Source organism: Penicillium hordei (assembly GCF_028827395.1).
Source record: "Penicillium hordei strain IBT 12815 chromosome Unknown utg000005l_segment0_segment0, whole genome shotgun sequence".
NCBI lineage: Eukaryota > Fungi > Ascomycota > Eurotiomycetes > Eurotiales > Aspergillaceae > Penicillium > Penicillium hordei.
The window spans coordinates 3,672,749-3,691,092 of NW_026623146.1; the positions used below are offsets into that span (position 1 = coordinate 3,672,749).

Sequence of the window (18,344 nt, forward strand, 5' to 3'; positions counted from 1 at the left end):
ATGGTCCAGTCTTCTCTGTTTTTCTAAGCATAATTTCCTCAAGTTTTCCATAGAAGCATTTGACTAAACTATTACAGGCTCGAAATCTCAATGCAGGATAGATACTGAGTGGAAACAAATATTCGTTTTGAACACTGTCCAAAGACCGTGAAATGCCCGAACAAATCCCGCGGGATCCTCTTAAATAGGCTTGGCATTATAAATTACTTCACCGACCAATCAAATCCGGAAGGTGATTTGACAGCCTTTTCCAGATAAAGATCTCGGGAACTATTTCAAACGGCGTTTGCTGATCGCCTTACGCAGCGATATAAGGCTGAGGCTTCAAATCCCCTTTTAGGAAAGGGTTGATGCCTGAAAGCCTTAGATTAGAATGGTAGAAAAACATTAATTAACTAACTAGTTAGTTAGTCACACATGCCTTGGTAATCAAAGTCCTCTGACTTCTACTGACATTCTCAAGTCCAAAAAAAAAAATAAACTTTTGACTCTATACACCCAGGTATCTCTTTATTGCTGGGCGTGTATAAGCCCTAAAAAAGGGGGTTGAACTAAGCCTTATACCGCTGCTTACTCGCCTCACATTGTGCCAAATATACAACATTTACACCGTTCGAATAAACATACCGGCATAGAGTGCATCGAAATGTCTACTTACCATGCCAATCAATTTCATACTTGTCTAGGGTTGACGTGACTAGGAGACCAAGTTCGGACTATTTGACACGGTGATATATTCGAATCTTGCCTAGCTATCTAATTGCAACTGGCCTGCAGCAACTCTTAGGTAGCACGCTGATCATATTTCTCCCCAAGTCCCTTCAACACGACCTTCACCAAACCTCCTAATGTACCTGCTCGGTTGATTTCCACCGTAGGAATCTCCACACCCAGAGACCTCCGTAGCCAATTCCTAACCTCTATAGCCATGAGAGAGTCCACTGCCATACCGGCCAGTGCCTCAATATCATCTGTAAAATCTTGTCCCTGGTCCTGATCTTGCCCTGTGAGATTGTGGTTGATGAACCTGCCCAGTTCCTTCATCAAGGCGACCCCAGTCTCCTTTTTGCTTGTTAGGGAGGGATCTGCTTGTATCTGAGCAAGGAGGACCTTTAGCGCATTTGCCTGAGAGGATTGATCCCCGCCAATTCCAGCACTGGTAGATTCAAGGTTGGGATAGATTGCAAATCGAGCGTCGCGTCCACCGAGGAAGATTTCCTTGGGGAGATCTGCGCGGCGCCTCGTGTGTGCGAGTCCCATTGCCATTGCCCCGGTTGAATTAGAACTAACTGGGGATGTTTTGATCGCTGCAGCCAGTGCATCAATCACTTCGGCTTCATGGAGCACATGCAGGGCAATTGATTGTACTCTCTGGAGGAATCGGGAGTTGCGACTTGCAGCACCCACGTCTCCAACCACTCCGAGGTGCAAGATAGAAGATGGAAGCCCCTGCTGTCGTCGATACCGGGTGAATGCCTCCAAAAATGTAGTTGCTGCGGCATAATTGGCCTGGCCAGTGTTACCACATACCCCGGCAATTGAGCCGAACACGACGAAGAAATCGAGCGAGTGTTGCGATGTGACATGATGTAAGTTCCAGGTTCCGGTGACTTTGGGTGCTAGTGCGGCCACCCATTCCTCGTGGCTCATCTGCAGGAAGAGCCGATCCTATACGATGTTAGAGATTTTAGTGTTTGACAAGGCGTTAGGGTGAGAAAGGGCGAGAAATCCCTACATTTAGGTCAACTGCCATCTGGAGAATACCAGCAAGGGGCCGCTTGCATGCGGCAACAGCCTCCTTTACATCTCCGAGATTCGTCACATTGCCTATCACACAGATAACTTGGCAACCTTGTACTTCAAGTTCTCGAATAAATGCTTGGTCCTGCTCGGATTTGCCAGCCGACCGCGAGAGGAAGATGAGCTCTCGCGCATTCTGCTCGACCATCCACGTTGACACGGATCGCCCAATACCGCCGAGCCCACCAATGAGAAGATAAGCGGCGTCGGATCGGAATGTCGGGAATTCTTTCACAGCAGGAGGAGCCAAGCTCTCCACGGAGGATGGCATACGCACCAAAATCTTGCCTAGGTGAGTTCCTGCCTGCATATACCGGAACGCACCGACTATATCAATTGCATCGAATACTTTGACGGGTTGGAGAGGTCCGATTTTCCCTTGGCGATACCAGTCTGAAAATGTTTCCAGGGTGCTGTGATGTGTTAATTAGGTCTTGTTCCTTGGAGGTCAACTTAGGACGAACCTTTTGAGAATCCCCGGAGTCTGCTTGCAAACCTGAGCGAGGTCAACGCCGAAAAATGCTCGGTTCGCTTCAAACAGGCTCATATTAAGCATGCCATGACTTATGAAGTCACGTTTCCCCAGCTCAATCATCCGTCCGAACTTCGCAACGCATTCCCATGACGCGTGTAATAAGTTACCCGACAAGGAATTGAGCACTACATCAACTCCCCGTCCAGCGGTGGCACGCATCAGGTCCGGTTGGAAGGACGTGTTGCGAGAGTTGAATATCCGTTCTCGAGGTAAGTCGAAATGTTCCATCAAATGGGCTACTTTTTTATCGTTGCCTACCGTGGCATATATCTATATTAACTGATGATTAGCTTGAAATAATTAATATTAACCACGGGAAGGTTCGCTGACCTCGGTACCCACGGCCTGGCATACTTGAAGAGCAGCTAGTCCGACTCCGCCACATGCGGAGTGAATGAGCACGGACTTTCTTCACATCAGTTGACATCAATAGATGAAGAACGCAATAGTGACTCACCTGGCCCCTCTTTAAAGCACCAATATCAAGCAGTGAGTAGAGAACAGTGACATAGGCTGTTAACATGGTGGCAGCATCTGCCATTGACAACCCTTGTGGTAGCTTTATACAAGCTTCTTGAGGCACTACAACGTTTGAGGCCAGAACCCCAGAATGCATCAAGACGACACGGTCTCCCGCCATGAGATCTGTCACGCCAGGTCCAACTTGAAGCACAATACCGCTGCCTTCGAGCCCGAGGTCTTCTTTGTTTCCGAAGAATCCCATTGCCACCATCATGTCCTAGATATATTGATCAACAAACTATGCAAGATTAGCTTGGCATGATAAAAATATACCTTAAAGTTCAGTCCTGCGTAGTCCATCTCAACTTCAACCTGTCCCTCATTTAACTCATAGGACGCCTCCTTCTCAGCCCAGTGTAGTGTATCTAATAGCCCGTATGTCGTGAGAGTTAACTTTCGGGACGCATCTGAACGAGGTGGACTTGCGAGTTGCTCGACGAGAGGTGTCCAATGGTACCGCCCGACCTTAATCTGGCCTTCATGTAATGCAAATTCATACTCTGGATCGGGAAGGGAGTGAGCCCGGGATCTTTGGATCTTCCCCCAAACCTGGGTTACGGCTTTTGCGCTCGCCGCATCCCATGCGGGAACCTCCAGAATTGAGAGATCAAGCAACAGCTCCGCCCGTAAGGTGCGAGCGAGGCCATGGATGAAGCCAGACATTGGATCTGAGCATGTGTGGGAGGTTGACTGTGTCACCCACAAGATTCGACATTCTTGCGCTTGCTCTATGTAGCATTGGAAAGCCTCATAGTCATTCTTCGACAGAGAACCTATCAGGGACCCCTCAACGTCCAGCAGAGATACGATGAATTTGCCTTTGGGTCGTGTTTCGTGCAAGGTAGTCCAGTTTGTGGTGTAACCTTGGCCGCGGAACAGCGATTCAACATCTCTCGCCCACTGGCACCGAGTAGAATTGGTTGTTAATAGCCAGATATAGTTAGGGATGGAGATCTTGTCCACCGGTCGAGACAACATGCTGGCGGAGATATGATAAGGCGGCTTTTGATCATATGCCGTTACATCTGCTCCAGTGAAACCTGCAGCTCGTAACTCCCGATCCCATCGCTCGGGTGAAATGTACGGCTGGTTTGATCGGCCATCATCCTCTCCCAGCCACCAGCCGGGAAATACACCCTGTAAAATATCTAAGCAAACAAATATTATGACTAGAGAAGGCTGGCACCTACCATGGTGAAATTTGCAATTAAGATTTCTGTATCCTAGTCAGTTTAGTCGTCCAACCTCGATGGGGGTTGGCGTACCCGGGCTAATTTCATGAAGTAAAAAGTAACCAGTGGGCTTCAGGAGACGATGCACATGACACAGCGCGATGTGAAGACTGGGTGTAGCATGGAGAACCTAGGGTAGAAGGCAAGTTAAATGAGTTGAACGCTGTTGGAATGAGACATTGTAGTCAAAACTCACATTGGAAGCGATGATCAAGTCAAAGCTATGGGCGTGAAAGCCTTGTTCAAGGGGGTCTAGGGTAATATCAAGGACTTTGTATTCCATGCCTCGCTCATTACCGAATCGCTCTGTTGCCGCGGCCATGAAGCCCGAGGAGATATCAGTAAAAACAAACTGACTATACATACGCCCCCCACTGGCGGACTTAAGAAGCTCTAGAGCCATCGCAGTTGCAGAGCCGGTACCTGCACCGATCTCAAGTATTCGTAGGCCCGGGTTGGAATGACAAACCAACGGAAGAAACGGGTTCCAACTGGCATATTGTGTATGCGCAGCATGGAAGTGGTGCAATAGGTTGTCTTTCATGAGGACCTCCAAGGGGCTGCTTTCCCCAGATATAAATTCCGTGCAGCTACCGAAGACGACCTGTAGACAATCTGCAAGTGGAGCATCAAAGGTGAATTTGGTCTCTGCTGACACGTTCCGTATAATTTCCTGCCTCTCTGCAGAACTTAGCAATGCCCACCGAGGCGACTCTGGGTAAATGGACTGCTGTCCGCTTGTTTTTATCTTCAAAGTTGCATCCAGGATGAATTTCTTCCATTTTGCAAAGTGTGATGATGTTGGGTTGACATCTCGAATTTGATTCGCCGTCTCCAGAACAAAAAGCGCGGATAGCTGGCCCAAGGCTTTAATATTCATGGCCTGCGAGGTATACTCTTGTGGTGTGGACAGAAGTGCTGCTGACGGCAAGAAATCAATGTCCGATTTCCACTCAAGATGGCTTAGCGAGCCCGTAAGTCCAGTTCCAGAATCTATATTATCATGTTCCAATGCGAACAGGTAGGCTCCTTGAATGGAAAGCACTACTCGATCACCAAGCATCGCAATGGCATCGCCCAGTTGGCCATCTCTTGTGCCGCTCTTGGTTCGGGCGGTTGCTAGCATAGGTGGACCTCCGGTTCCGACAAACAAATAATCTACCATAGCCGGAACGTAAATTGTTGTGAGATGCCGTAGCAAGCCCTGAGAACAGGCCACACCCATAAGTTGGAGACATTGATCAATTGCCGTGGGATGCAGCGCATACTTGCTCCCAGGCAGTTCACGGTTACCCAGAACAGTCGCAGTTGCCCTCGGCCCGGTGGGATCAGCTGTAATCTGCTCTAGACCCTGGAACTGAGTACCGTAGTCTATTCCGCTCCTTTGTAGCACACGGTATAAACCCTCAGATGGCACAGATCGCTTATATGAAGGGATAGGGAATGGCTCTGGGGGATGATCAGACCCAGCTCTTACTTGACCTTGGCAATGCAATGTCCATTGTTCTCCGTCATTGGCCATGACTTTGAAACCGTACCAGCCGGATGGGACTCTGTCAGCTACTTCAACCGGACTGAGACTAGTGATAATCTCGATCTGGTCTCTCTCCTGGAATAGCAGTGGCGTTATAAATGTCGTATTACGCACTGAATAACTATCGTGGTCAGGATGTAGCTGCTGGACTGCCTCGCCAGCCATAGCAACAAATCCAGCCCCAGGGAATGCAACGGCTCCTTGAATTACATGATCCAAAAGCCAGGGCACATTGTCCAACGTGACTAAATTGCGCCAAGAAGGCTCATGATTGGTCGTATCGACGACCCGCGAGCCGAGAATTTCATGATGTGGAAACTTGCGCTGCCTCCACTCCCTACTAAGTCGGCTCTCACTCCAGTAAGGGCGATCATGCTGCCAAGGATATGGAGGAAGGGCTGTCAAAATGTTCCCCGGCCCGATTATACTTGACAGATTGACTCCCATGCCACTGGCATAAGCCTGTCCCGCTGTTCGGAGTAACTGGCTTTGGACATCCTCGTCATACCTGAATAAGGTGGGGATATAGGCTGGTGACCTCGCAGAAAGAGTTCGGAAGATTTGCCGCAGAGGGGCGGCGAGGGCCGAATGTGGCCCAACTTCTAGGAAGACTGGGGTTCCACTAACAGGTAGATTCTGGATAGCCTCGGTGAATAGTACGGGCGATTCCAGATTCCGTCGCCAGTATGATGCGTCTAGTTTGCGAGGGTCGGTGATCGTGTCACCAGTCACACTAGAACAGAAAGGAAGCATTTCCTGCCCCTGTTCAATATGGCTAGAGATACAATCTTCGTATTCAGAGCCAATCTCTTTCATATGGTCTGCATATAGTGTAAGCGCAAGAGTACCAGATAAGGGCGCCAGGGGAGGATTTACCAGAATGGTAAGCAATTTTAACCGTAAGTCGCCGGCACAGTGTATCTGAATTTGCCATCTTGATGCTTTTGATCCCATGGTCAACCGAGACGTTATCTCCTGATAGGGTGACACTGTTCGGACTATTGTGGCAGGCGACAACCACTCCAGGTGTCAAGTATGGTAAAACTTCGTCCGGGGAAAGGCCCACTGCCACCATAGCGCCCAAGCCTTCCAGCGGTTTTGCGACTTTGCCTCGATAATATGCTATAACGATAGCAGTTCTCATCGAAATGGCTCTGGCAGCGTACGCGGCCACAATCTCTCCGCTGGAATGCCCGACAACTGTGGATGGTTCGATTCCCCAGTCCCGAAGAATGTTTACCAGGCCGATTTGAAGCGCAACACAGAGAGGCTGAGAGAACTCGGCTTCATGGATCCGTGAGATTGAACTATCTTGGCTTAGTTCATCTGGCAAGCACGTAAGTTAGTCAATTGATTCTTGTAAATTGAGGGATAGGCCTTCAGTCTGACCATATAACAACCAATTCGGGGCGTCAGGTAGCTGTTGCAGTACTTCATCCATCCTTTTGATATTCTCCTTGAATGTTGCAAAGGTAGACAAAAGCCTTAGCCCCATTCCAGGCCATTGAGCTCCCTGGCCTGTGAACACAAAGATGACATTTGGGGAGCTGGTGTTAGATATAGAAAATGCCGCATCATCTATAATGGGGTTACTTGGCTGCAACACGGCGAAAGCCCGGTGAGAAAGATGTGATCTTCTCGCACTCAAAGTGTAGGAAAGATCATGCAGGGAGATTGTGCGATTCTTTACAATGTCGGTGATCTGGCCAATGCGCTCGCGAAGAGTATCTGCAGTGTGCGCAGACAGGACTAAGAGCTGTGGATTGGAAGGTTCAAGTGATGCGTTTCGAGACTTTGGCAATATCGTAGAGGTGGACTCTAGAATAGCGTGGGCATTGGACCCTCCAATACCAAACGAATTCACGCTGATCCTTTCGGGCCTGCCAGCAGGCCACGGAGTCGGTTCTAAGGGGACATGGAGATTTGCCTCTCTGAATGGAATTTGTGGATTTGGCGTTTTGAAATGGATATTGGGTGCGATGGTCTTGTGTTCCAGTGATAAAATGGATTTGATAATGCTGGTGATGCCCGAGGCACCCTCAGAGTGACCGACATTTGGTTTGACCTGATGTACAACATAAGTGATAATGTTTGATGTAGACAGTTCTGCAAATAGAGAATACTAACCGCAGTGATATATGTTGCTTCTCCTTGGGTCACCTTTGCAACAGCCGATGCTTCGATAACATCGCCGACAGCTGTTCCAGTCCCATGGCATTCAAAGACAGGGGTTTCGTGGATTGCATCAATCCTCGCAACTTGGTACGCATGCCGTATCAACTTCTCTTGGGATACAGGACATGGTTGAGAAAAGTTAGGAGTCTTGCCGTCGTGGTTGGCCACTGTGGAGCGGATGACGGCGCGGATAGCGTCATTGTCACGAAGCGCGTCCCGCAATGGTTTGAGATATATGCAGTTGATCCCTTCACCACGACCATAGCCATCTGCCTCAGCATCGAAGGTATGAGAGATACCACTTGGTGATAGAACCATATTCTTAGTCATGGCATCGGTCATGGTTGGACTCCATATAAGGCTTGTCCCGCCCACTAGAGCTGTTGAGCACTCTCCGGACCTAAGCGCTTGGCAGGCCTCGTGCAGGCAAACCAGCGACGAAGAGCAAGCTGTTTGGATGGTCATGCTTGAAGAGGTCAGAGCTTTACCTTTTTGGCATAAAGACAGCGGACCGCACTCACCTCGGACCCAGAAGATCAAACCGATAAGACACTTGGTTTGCTAGCGCGAAACCACCGGTGGCGATGGGATATATCTGACTCAGATGCTGGGGGTCTTTATGCGATATCTCTAGCCAATCTTCCCCAAAAACACCAACAAAGCAACCAATTTTCTCACCGCGCCACTTGGTCTCCCCCGCGTTCTCCAGGCATTCCCAAACCACCTCTAGCAAGAGCCGTTGCTGTGGGTCCAGGCGCGCCGCCTCGTGGGGAGGAACAGAAAAGAAAGCAGCGTCAAAACAAGCTGGATCTTCTTGCAAAAAGAATCCTTTTTTCGTTTCGCTCAGATCCCCACAATCGGGGTTGCTAGACGCCTCTCTGGAACAGCGCGAGGGAGGCGCTTCACAAAAGCCATCTCGTTTCTGCACAAGCATTTGCCAAAATTCATCTCCAGATCGAACGCCGCCTGGTAGCCGCATTGCCATACCAATGACGGCAATTGGCTCCCCAAAATCCTCCTCGTGGTTTCTGCATCGTGATTGTCCTTGTCCAGTTGTTGAGTTCATTTTTGGTCGAATGATGGATAGTTTGAGACTGGATCAAGATGGCTGCAGAGCAGAGAAAACAAATGAAATGTTGAACTAGGCTTTGAGCTCTGATATTACAATGTATAGCCTTGTGAGTATCGAAAAAAATGCAGGTTAATTTGGCGTTTAGGCCAAATCCACACATAATATGTACCTACATATCTGGTTCTGCAAGATACAAGAAACACATTTCCTCCGGTATCCTCCGCTACCGGAGGATTAGTATGGACCTAAATAGTTCCGCGGTCGTATTGCCGGGCACTACAAAGAGTGGAAATGCGTATGTAGTGCTAGCTTAGCCCCGGAAAGCATTACTTACTCGATATTGTTCAACACTACTCTAACGTAGACTCGTATGTGTGACTGCAACACAACTAATCACCGAAATCCTATCATGATTTTGATCCCCACATTGAAGCAAGTATGTAAAATACATGCATCAAAGTGACAGATAACTGGGCTCATTAGAGGTGAGTTTCTTGTTGGAGACCTTTCCCTTACATCACAAAGCATAGCGTGGCGTCATCATAGCGTATATCAGCACATCAGGTAGTGGTTTATCATCATTAAGATCTGGTGCTACGAAGGCTAGAACAATCAGAAGGAAAGCTCGGCTCAAAGGAGCTTACAACCCTCCGGATGTCCAACGCAATCTCCTACCCTCCGGCTTTTAAGGGTAACCTGCCCCCATCTAGCTATTGGACCTCTGATGTGGCAAGCAAAGGTAACTCGGGCTAGATATACTCTGACTTATGGTCGAGTACAACCCGATGTCCGTTGAGGCATAATCTTTCTAGCCGATTAGGCTGTTGCATTCCGTTATTCGGAACTAGACGCACTGAGGGGGTCTCGATCATTTGTTTCAACTCGATTCTATGCCGACATTGCCGGCGCCTTCAACGAGAAATGTGGCCCAAAGGTAAGAGAATAATATATTACCCCTAACTGTTAGAATTTGGCTTTGAAACCTTATTAGAGGTGACTGTGGGTGATATTTGGGTATAATTCTAGTCTAATAGTACTTGTACCCAGGTACTTTGCCTACTTGTCAAAGGGAAGTTGTTAGCCCAGCCCATTCCTTGTTGTGAAAATACTCTCGGATTCCGACCCAGGACCAGCAAACAACTATCAATCAACATGGACAGCGAATGGTTTCGAGGACAAGTCGTCTTCCTTACAGGGGCAACTGGAAATCTTGGCGGCTGTCTCTTATACAAGTTAGCCATGCAACTTCCGATTGCCAAAATATTCGTCCTAGTTAGAGGATCCGTCCAAAAGGCAATCGAATCATGGGAGCAATCGATGCCAGAGCAAGTTGAGGATGTTATCGCCACTTGCAAGATCCAATTCTTCCTCGGTGACATGACCCAGCCTAATCTCGGTCTCTCACCAGACAACCTATCACGCCTACAAAATGAGACCACGGTAGTGATCAATGCTGCTGGTGACATTGCGTTATCTCGAGACCTCGCAGAAACTATACCAGTCAATTGCACTGGTCATCTGACACTGGCCTCTCTTCTAGGCAGTTTCACACAGCTGCAGCGCTTCCTACACATTTCAACTACGTATGTCTCCAGTTTTCTCCCCGACGGCGTTGTCAAAGAGCAAATATACCCTCTATACGAAGACCCCTTTGAGGAACTAGGGAAGATTCTCGTCACAGGGAAATCATCCTATACAAAACAATTCGCGGCTCCCTATTCCTTGGCCAAACATCTGGCAGAATGCTTGCTTCTAAGTGGTGACTACAAATTACCTATCCTCATTGTGCGACCCTGCCTCATATCACCAGCTATTACGGAGCCCTACCCACTCTATGGAAGTGATGGTGCTATACCGGTACACTCCTTCCTCCAGATACTCCTAGGAGACTCGGAGTACGGGCCTTTGAAGCTTGAGCCAAACCTCCCTTCACACGCAGCCTGCAATGAGATCCCAGTTGATCTTGTGGCGAGAACTTGCCTGGCTCATATTGCCCAAGGAACAACGGGTGTAGTCCACGCCAGCGCCGACCTGTATATCTCCCGATCGATTGGAGAATTGCTAAAGCGGATGCGCCACTACGCGCCAGAGGGAGTGGAGGATCAGGTACGAAAGGCCGGTATTGACCACGGAGATGTTACGGCTCCTGAGTTTTACACCATGATCCAACAATTTGCACGGGACTGGAAGATCGAATGTACGCGTTCCGCTCACCTGAAGGAGGTGGCGGGCCCGTTGGGACTTGACCTTGGTGATCATGACCCAGAGATATTCTTTAAGCTTCGTATCGAGCGGCTGGCTAAGACTCTGCTGGAAAAGCTAGAAATGCCAGTGTGGCAAGAAACAAGGTCTATCCCAATATCTCTTGAGAGGTGATGACTACCTGCTCATGGTCAATTGTTAGGGCAAGGACAGTAATAAAGCTGGCTCAATTTCATACTGTTCTATGATTTTGTAAAGGTGGATACATCTGAGAAAGAAAGTAGACAAAAAGGTGCCTTGCCCGGAGCTCCAACACATTCTTTTTTACGTCGTAGAGGAATTGCTTCCGTACTCCATAGTTCCGAAAATGATACATCCCTTTCCACTTAGAATCCCCGGTATGGTTTAAATTCTGTAAACGGTTTGGATAGTGATAAGTGGGGGTATAGTCACATATATCGTGCAATACCGAGCCCTTGATTACTATCGCGACCACAACCGCTCTCGTCAACCGGATGGTATCTATGGAAGTCGCATGACGGGACTTGGGGTGCATCGGCATATCGATGTTGCTGCTTTTCATGGTGTTATGAGTGCGTCGCTTAGGATAGATCAGGAAGTGACCGAGGAGCAGTATTCAAGGATCTCTAGAGAGACATATCCCATGGCTTGCTGATGCTACCCGGAGTTTGTTAGACCTGACAACACTGAGGCAGATTGTAGATGTGGTGCATTTTGAGTGGAACGGCGACGTGGGGGCTGTCAATTATTGCCCTTGATAAACTGAGACTCTCTTAATTATCCAAAGTTAAAGACTGGATATTTTAGCTTGGAGAGTCTAAGTTTATAAAGAAATTAGAAATCTTTTTATAGGTCTGCACCCCGACTCGGATATATATTTGACCACCCGAACATAATACATATCATACGGCCTCCTCTTCAACAAAAACGGAAGAAATTAGAAGAAAGATCTATGTAAAACCCCAAATAAACGGAGCCGAACGTTTCCGTGACTAAGTGGCTTCTCCATCCTGAGCTTTCTAAGGCTGGCATTTTGCTTCGGACATTGCCGAATGTCTCCGCCCATTTTCTTTTTCCTCCTACCCCAGAAATCCCCAGACTTTCTAGGCACCGACCATAAACATTCAACATGGAGGAACCAGTTCCCCCATTACGTCCTGAATCAAGAATGCCAGACACCCTTAACAGCGCCACCCCGCTTATCGAAGAAGAGGCCTTCTTATCGCCGGGAACATTCTCCAGCGCAGACGACTACGCCGCCAACCCCAGATTCCTCGAATTGCAAGAAGAACTCCGCTGCGTACTTTTTTCCGCAGTAGCAAGCCTCGAGCCAGCAAACTACACAACCCCGGCTCCCCTAGAACCAACAGATGGACCTCAGCCCCAACTCCCACGCCAAAGCCTAGACTTCACGCGGGTCATCTCAATCCCAAAAATCAGACTAATCTTTTATCTGAAAAATTGGATTACAGAATGCGCGCCGTACCTCGATAAATTTGACGAGGCGCGCCATTTTGGTGTCCACATTCCAATCCTAGCTCAAGGGTCACCCGCCCTGTTCTACGCAATCCTCGCGTTCTCCGCACGGCAAACAGAGCGAAAAGCCTGCCTGGACAAGGCCTACGACAGTCTGGAGCTGTACCAAGAGTCCATCCGCCTCCTGGCACCATTGCTCCAAGCAAAGGACCCCAACGTGCTCGTGACAGTATGCATCCTCGCCGTGATGGAATTAATGTCCGTTAGTCCGCGCGACTGGCGACGGCATGTCGAGGGCTGCGCCGCGCTCTTCGACTCTTTCAACGTGAACGGACTCTCAGGCGGACATCTGCAAGCCGTGTTCTGGTGTTATGCGCGCATGGAGCTGTGCGGCGCGATCATCTCCAACGGTGTTGAGAGTACAGTCCTCCCACTGGAAAAATGGGTCCCCGCTATGCCGCAAGCTTCTTCGAAGGAGGCGCAGGAGGATATTATCCGCGATTCGTTCTGCGAAAGGGGTCATGTGTCCGCTGATATGCATGCTAATTGGGCGGTTTACCTATGCGCGAAGGCTTGCGACCTCTGTTGCCGTCGAACGCGATTCTTGGAATTGGGTGAGGCGTCTGATGACACGCGCCCTTTCTCAGAACAGTGGAGTCGGCTTTGGGAGGAGCTTCAGTACTGGCTTGAACAACGCCCGCCTTCTATGTTGCCTATTAAGACTACGGGGATGGGTAGCGGACAGACCTTTCCGGAGATTCTGTTTGCACATTGGGCGGCTATTTCTGGGAACCAGTTGTATCATGCTGCGTCTATTATGATGCTTGATATGAGGCCTGTTGAGAGGGGGTCGCCTCCTGCCAAGCCGCATTTTTCGGCTATCTGGCATGCTCGCAGGGTATGTGGGATTTCGTTGACGAATCCTCATAGCGGGAATCTGATTAATGCTATTCAGCCGCTTTACATTGCCGGGAAGTTACTTAGCCATCATAGTGAGCATGTTGAAGTTGCAAAGCTGTTCAAGATTATTGAGCGCACGACTGGATGGGGTGCTTTGTGGCGACTCAAGGATCTCGAGAGAGCTTGGGGGTATGAACCGGGGGAGATTTCGGGTGTGATTTGAGGTCCTGGTTCGAATGATACAGTTCCAATCCTGTTACGGTTCAGTATCTTGCATTTGCTCCGACGTAATTGTGACCCTACGATGTTCGGACCGCAGTTCAACGACCGGCAAACGACATGCGAAAGAGAGGTCACACAAAGATGCAATTGGTGGTATACATTGCAAACGATCTACACAACAATCCGAGGCCCCGCTCGGGGTTTCGGTCAGTTCAAAGTACCTGCAACGCAAAAAAAGATCTGCCCAACGAAACCCAATTGACCGGTCGTACTTGAAATTCGCTCAAGTTTTGGGATACTGCAGAGAATGCATGATGCCGTGCTTGAGCTTCTTAACATCAACTTCAAACACAAAATTCACCTTCCGAATACCCGGGGCGCAAGCACCTTCTGGTATGCATGGACTTTCCCAAGTTGCGGCTGCCATATAAAATATTCACGTGCGGCTGTCAGGTCGATCTCTGAGGCTTCCTTCGTGGTCTATCATGAGATTCATTGATGTATTGAGGCATTGATAGGCAATAAAACCACAACAGAATGACTCAAATCTGACTTGACAGTCAGCCGGCAGATGCAAATCAACATATCCACCTATAATCACGAGGTCCTTGGCAAGTGACGCAAATTACGGATCCATGCGCATGGCAAGCGCGATATCAGTCAATGCCCCAGCGGGGTAGATGGATACCTGCACGGGATACTTGTGGGCCATCTGCACCATTTCGTTCGCTGCCGCAGGCGAGTTCTTCGGTCGGCCTGTCGGGAAGCCTTGCTTCAAAGCTGCCCGAAGTCGGGTCATTGCCCGCGGGTTCCAAAGTTTTATTCTCTGGCACTAATACCCCCTCCCAGGGCAGCTCGGCGTGTATCATGTCCTGTGCCTGGAAACGGTTGTGCGCGTGTTGATCAGCGGCCATGTTGCGCCCGGGTAAACTGGAATGGTGCATATATTTGAGTCTTGGAAAGTCGCGACCGTGTGAAGCGCCGTTTGGAGCTGCCAGCTGTAGACTGTATGTGGGGTTTCATCGGGATTCCGTCATTGCACGTTATCGAGATGATCTATTTAGGTTAATAACATCTCCCAGCGACCAACCCCAGAACTTCACATCGCTAAATAGAGCTATCACCCACGGCATGAATTTAGCCGTAAACCAATCACTGCCCATGATAGCATAGTGTTTATCCGGACGTGGGGTAATCTGTACCGCAAGACCGTTTGTGACGAAAGGGAGCATTAGCTGCATAGCAGATCGACGTGGAGCAATGCTTTGCAGGGCCAAGGAGGAAATGATATTCAGTACGTATATTGTATAGAGCACCTATCTACTCAATTCAATTGTCCGAAACATCTTCACCTGGCTTTGCTACTTGGACAGAGTACCCCAAGAATGAGTGGTCCTAAATACCACCTTGAACACTCAGAACATCCATGGATGTTTTGATGTCAATAACTCAACCTAAGCGAACACCGGTGGCTCTGTTTTCCCCAAACGGAACGGGTCACCCCTCCACACTTAGGTTTTACCCGAGACCAAGTTAGATCCCAAGTCGGGCTAGGCCGTGCAGGGACCGAAAGACAAAATAGGAAACCGATTCAACCCGAAATGTCCACTTCCTTCCCGTCTCCACCGTCGGGGCCATTCTGGGAGATTGGAGGCTACGTACCCCTAAAAGGGTTTAGCGGGCCAGTTTCTCCACCATTTTGCCTCCACAAAACGACGAAATTTGGGGATCCGGGGGATATTAGCCCATGAAAATTCCGAGAAACTGGAGAGGTTCTATGGGGTTTGAGCCTTTTTTTCTTCTTTGCACGTGGTGCCACTCGGACTATGACAGAACTAAACCAATTCCATTCAATGCAATCCAAAAATGGACGTATATATTAAGACCTTCTTCCCCCATGTTCTCAATTCCCCAGATTTCATCTCCTAGTGCTACTTTGGAAATTCCCCTTCTCTAATATTGCCCAACATGACAATTCGATCATCCACCGAGGTGGAATCCACCCCACGCGTTCAACTCGCGAAGAAATCCATGTGGCAGTCAATATTCGACAACCCTAAAGTGCTAGCCATTGCCTTCTTCGCCTCGTAAGAATCCCCTCTCTTCAAATCCACAAACTCAATTCTCACAACTCTCAGATTCGGTGGTTTTGAATATGGCTACCAACAAGGTGTCCTCGGCCAGTCCCTGGTCATGACCCGCTTCACAGAGAACTTCCCAACAGTAGTAGCTTCCTCCACCGCAACAGGCTGGCTAACCTCCGTCCTCCAATTGGGCGGTATCGTCGGCTCCCTGTCAGCCGGTATCCTCGGAGAAGTCTACTCCCGCAAATACACAATGTTCTTCGCCTGCTGCTGGGTCATTCTCGGCAGCTATCTGTACATCGGCGCGACTGCCGGCAACCCGTCCCTGCTGTACGCGGGCCGATTCTTCACCGGCCTTGGCGTCGGCTTGTTCAGTGGTGTGGGGCCTCTGTATAACGCCGAACTGGCAGCACCTGAAATGCGTGGTCTGCTCGTCTCATTTTACCAGTTCGCTACTATTCTCGGAATCATGATTTCGTTCTGGGTTGGATATGGTAGTAACAATATCGGCGGTACGGGAGCAACGCAGTCTGATCTTGCTTGGCGTCTGCCTTCTATCATTCAGGGTATTCCTGCCGTTGCGCTGGCGTGTGGTATTTGGTTTATGCCTTTCTCGCCCCGCTGGCTGGTTAAGCAGGGTCGCGACCAAGAGGCGCAGGATACTATTGCTTGGATGCGGAAGCTCACTGTTGATCATGAGCTTGTGCAGATGGAGTACCTCGAAATTAAGGCTGAGGCTGTGTTTGAGGAGCGGGCGTTTGCTAAGGCGTCGCCTAGACTTGCCGATAAAGAGAAGAAGAGTGTCTTCATGAACCAGATCGCGCAGTATACCAACTGCTTCCGCTCGATGGATAACTTCAAGCGTGTTTGCATTGCATGGTTGGTTATGTTCTTCCAGCAGTGGAGCGGTGTTGATGCGAGTAAGTTGACTTGTTTGAGAGATATTGGGAATGCCTGGCTAACCATTCACCATTAGTTATTTACTACGCCTCCAACGTCTTCCTCAGCCTCGGACTTACTGGGGGAACCATTGCTCTTCTGGCAACCGGTGTGACCGGTGTTGTTTTCCTCATCAGTACCATCCCCGGAATGTTGGTCATTGATAAGTTTGGCCGCAAGCCCATGCTTCTGGGTGGATCAATTGTTATGCTCCTTAGCATGGTCATCGTCGGCGTGATTGTGGCCAAGTTCCAACACGACTGGCCTAGCCATGTAGCAGCCGGCTGGACCGCAGTTGGTGAGTACCATACCTATATCTAAACGTTATGATTCCAATCTCTAACTTATCCGTTCCAGCTTTGATCTGGCTGTATATTGCTGGCTTCGGTGCCACCTGGGGCCCCGTCTCATGGACCCTGGTTTCTGAGATATTCCCGCTTTCCATTCGCGCAAAGGGTGCCTCCATCGGGGCTTTCAGTAACTGGATTAACAACTTTGCTATTGCTTTCTTCGTTCCCCCTATGCTCCAAAACTGGGAATGGGGTACCTATATCTTCTTCGCTGGTTTCCTCGCCTGCGGCATCGTCTGGGTTTGGATCTTCCTACCTGAAACCAAGGGCGCATCTCTGGAAGATATGGACCGTGTTTTCAAGAGTAATGCTGGTGAGCAGGATGCCGAACTTCTCCGTGAAGCGCAGCGCGATGTGGGTTTGACTTCGTTCCTTGAGCGTATGTCGGGCAATGGTGGTGATCTCGAGAAAAATGAGAGGTCGCAGTATATTGAGAACGTTTGAGCGAGTTCTAGAAAATGGGCTGTTGCTCAATATCGCATTTAGTTTATAATTCAACGTTTACGAAGTTAATTCTTGCATGTGTAAATCCGCTTGGATACGGTTTGTCGGACGCTTTGTTTGGCGCACAATGACCCAGCACAGCCATCTAGTTCCAGGTTGGAACCTTCCAGAAGTTGATAAAAGTCCTATAAAACCCCGCCCTTCCCCGTTTATTCTTCCTTTTCCTATTCCTTCTCTCTTCATTCCTACTATCCTCCCCCTCCCCTTGTCCTTTCTTCTCTACTCTCCCCCACCACTGGTCCACAATGACCAACTCGATGGAATGATGAGGTTCACGCAAAGAACCCAAGAAATGAGTGCCTCAGAAATGGGTGCCTCAGAAATGGCTGGAGAGGTTATATATGTTCGTCTTGATGGGAAGGAGGAAACGCGAACCCTACACCTCTAGGGCCGGGACGTTCACCCGGGGTGCTCATTTACGACAATTCCTTGGATCTCCCCAAGTCCAAAACGCCGTCTCCGAGCGCGTGGTAAATCTCATGTCCTTCTCCTATCACAACTTTGGGATGTTTCAACTGTGACGTGCGACTTCCAAGATTGCCGGACAACCAGGGGTAGTCGTGGAGATTTCTGGTGTGTGACATGGACTTTTACGACTCATGGAAGGGTGTAATACCCATACGGATCAAAGGTTGGTACCATGAGAAAGCTGTAAGGGCCGACGAAGAGGGGCTAATCCAACTCATCAAGAAACCATCATATCTGCCGTGGGAGACACATCTCTACGGTGTATTGGAGGCTGAAATATTCTTAAGCACCAATCCGCAGAATGTGCT

At 49.1% G+C, this 18,344-nt stretch overlaps 6 protein-coding genes across 6 annotated transcripts; 3 read left to right on the plus strand and 3 right to left on the minus strand.

The window, feature by feature from the left end:
* Nucleotides 1–783: 783 nt before the first annotated feature.
* N7537_010230 (uncharacterized protein) lies at nt 784–8,864 on the minus strand (the record flags this gene model as incomplete). Its single annotated transcript, XM_056901284.1, has 13 exons — nt 784–1,668; nt 1,736–2,213; nt 2,265–2,605; nt 2,666–2,740; nt 2,793–3,074; nt 3,131–3,994; nt 4,048–4,073; nt 4,123–4,219; nt 4,286–6,444; nt 6,500–6,949; nt 7,013–7,688; nt 7,751–8,264; nt 8,320–8,864. 13 exons carry the CDS (start codon nt 8,862–8,864, stop codon nt 784–786), a joined length of 7,392 nt encoding a protein of 2,463 aa, XP_056749952.1.
* Nucleotides 8,865–10,022: 1,158 nt separating this feature from the next.
* On the plus strand, nt 10,023–11,246 carry N7537_010231 (uncharacterized protein; the record flags this gene model as incomplete). The annotated part of the gene is made up of 1 exon (XM_056901285.1): nt 10,023–11,246. One exon carries the CDS (start codon nt 10,023–10,025, stop codon nt 11,244–11,246), a length of 1,224 nt encoding a protein of 407 aa, XP_056749953.1.
* Nucleotides 11,247–12,222: 976 nt separating this feature from the next.
* Nucleotides 12,223–13,692, plus strand: N7537_010232 (putative C6 transcription factor; the record flags this gene model as incomplete). The annotated part of the gene is made up of 1 exon (XM_056901286.1): nt 12,223–13,692. The coding sequence occupies one exon, from the start codon at nt 12,223–12,225 to the stop codon at nt 13,690–13,692; it is 1,470 nt and encodes a 489-aa protein (XP_056749954.1).
* Nucleotides 13,693–13,974: 282 nt separating this feature from the next.
* N7537_010233 (uncharacterized protein) lies at nt 13,975–14,276 on the minus strand (the record flags this gene model as incomplete). The annotated part of the gene is made up of 3 exons (XM_056901287.1): nt 13,975–14,081; nt 14,132–14,171; nt 14,220–14,276. 3 exons carry the CDS (start codon nt 14,274–14,276, stop codon nt 13,975–13,977), a joined length of 204 nt encoding a protein of 67 aa, XP_056749955.1.
* Nucleotides 14,277–14,347: 71 nt separating this feature from the next.
* On the minus strand, nt 14,348–14,932 carry N7537_010234 (uncharacterized protein; the record flags this gene model as incomplete). Its single annotated transcript, XM_056901288.1, has 2 exons — nt 14,348–14,689; nt 14,765–14,932. The coding sequence occupies 2 exons, from the start codon at nt 14,930–14,932 to the stop codon at nt 14,348–14,350; spliced, it is 510 nt and encodes a 169-aa protein (XP_056749956.1).
* Nucleotides 14,933–15,659: 727 nt separating this feature from the next.
* N7537_010235 (sugar porter family MFS transporter) lies at nt 15,660–17,508 on the plus strand (the record flags this gene model as incomplete). The annotated part of the gene is made up of 4 exons (XM_056901289.1): nt 15,660–15,778; nt 15,830–16,695; nt 16,752–17,012; nt 17,072–17,508. 4 exons carry the CDS (start codon nt 15,660–15,662, stop codon nt 17,506–17,508), a joined length of 1,683 nt encoding a protein of 560 aa, XP_056749957.1.
* Between the last annotated feature and the right edge of the window lie 836 nt (nt 17,509–18,344).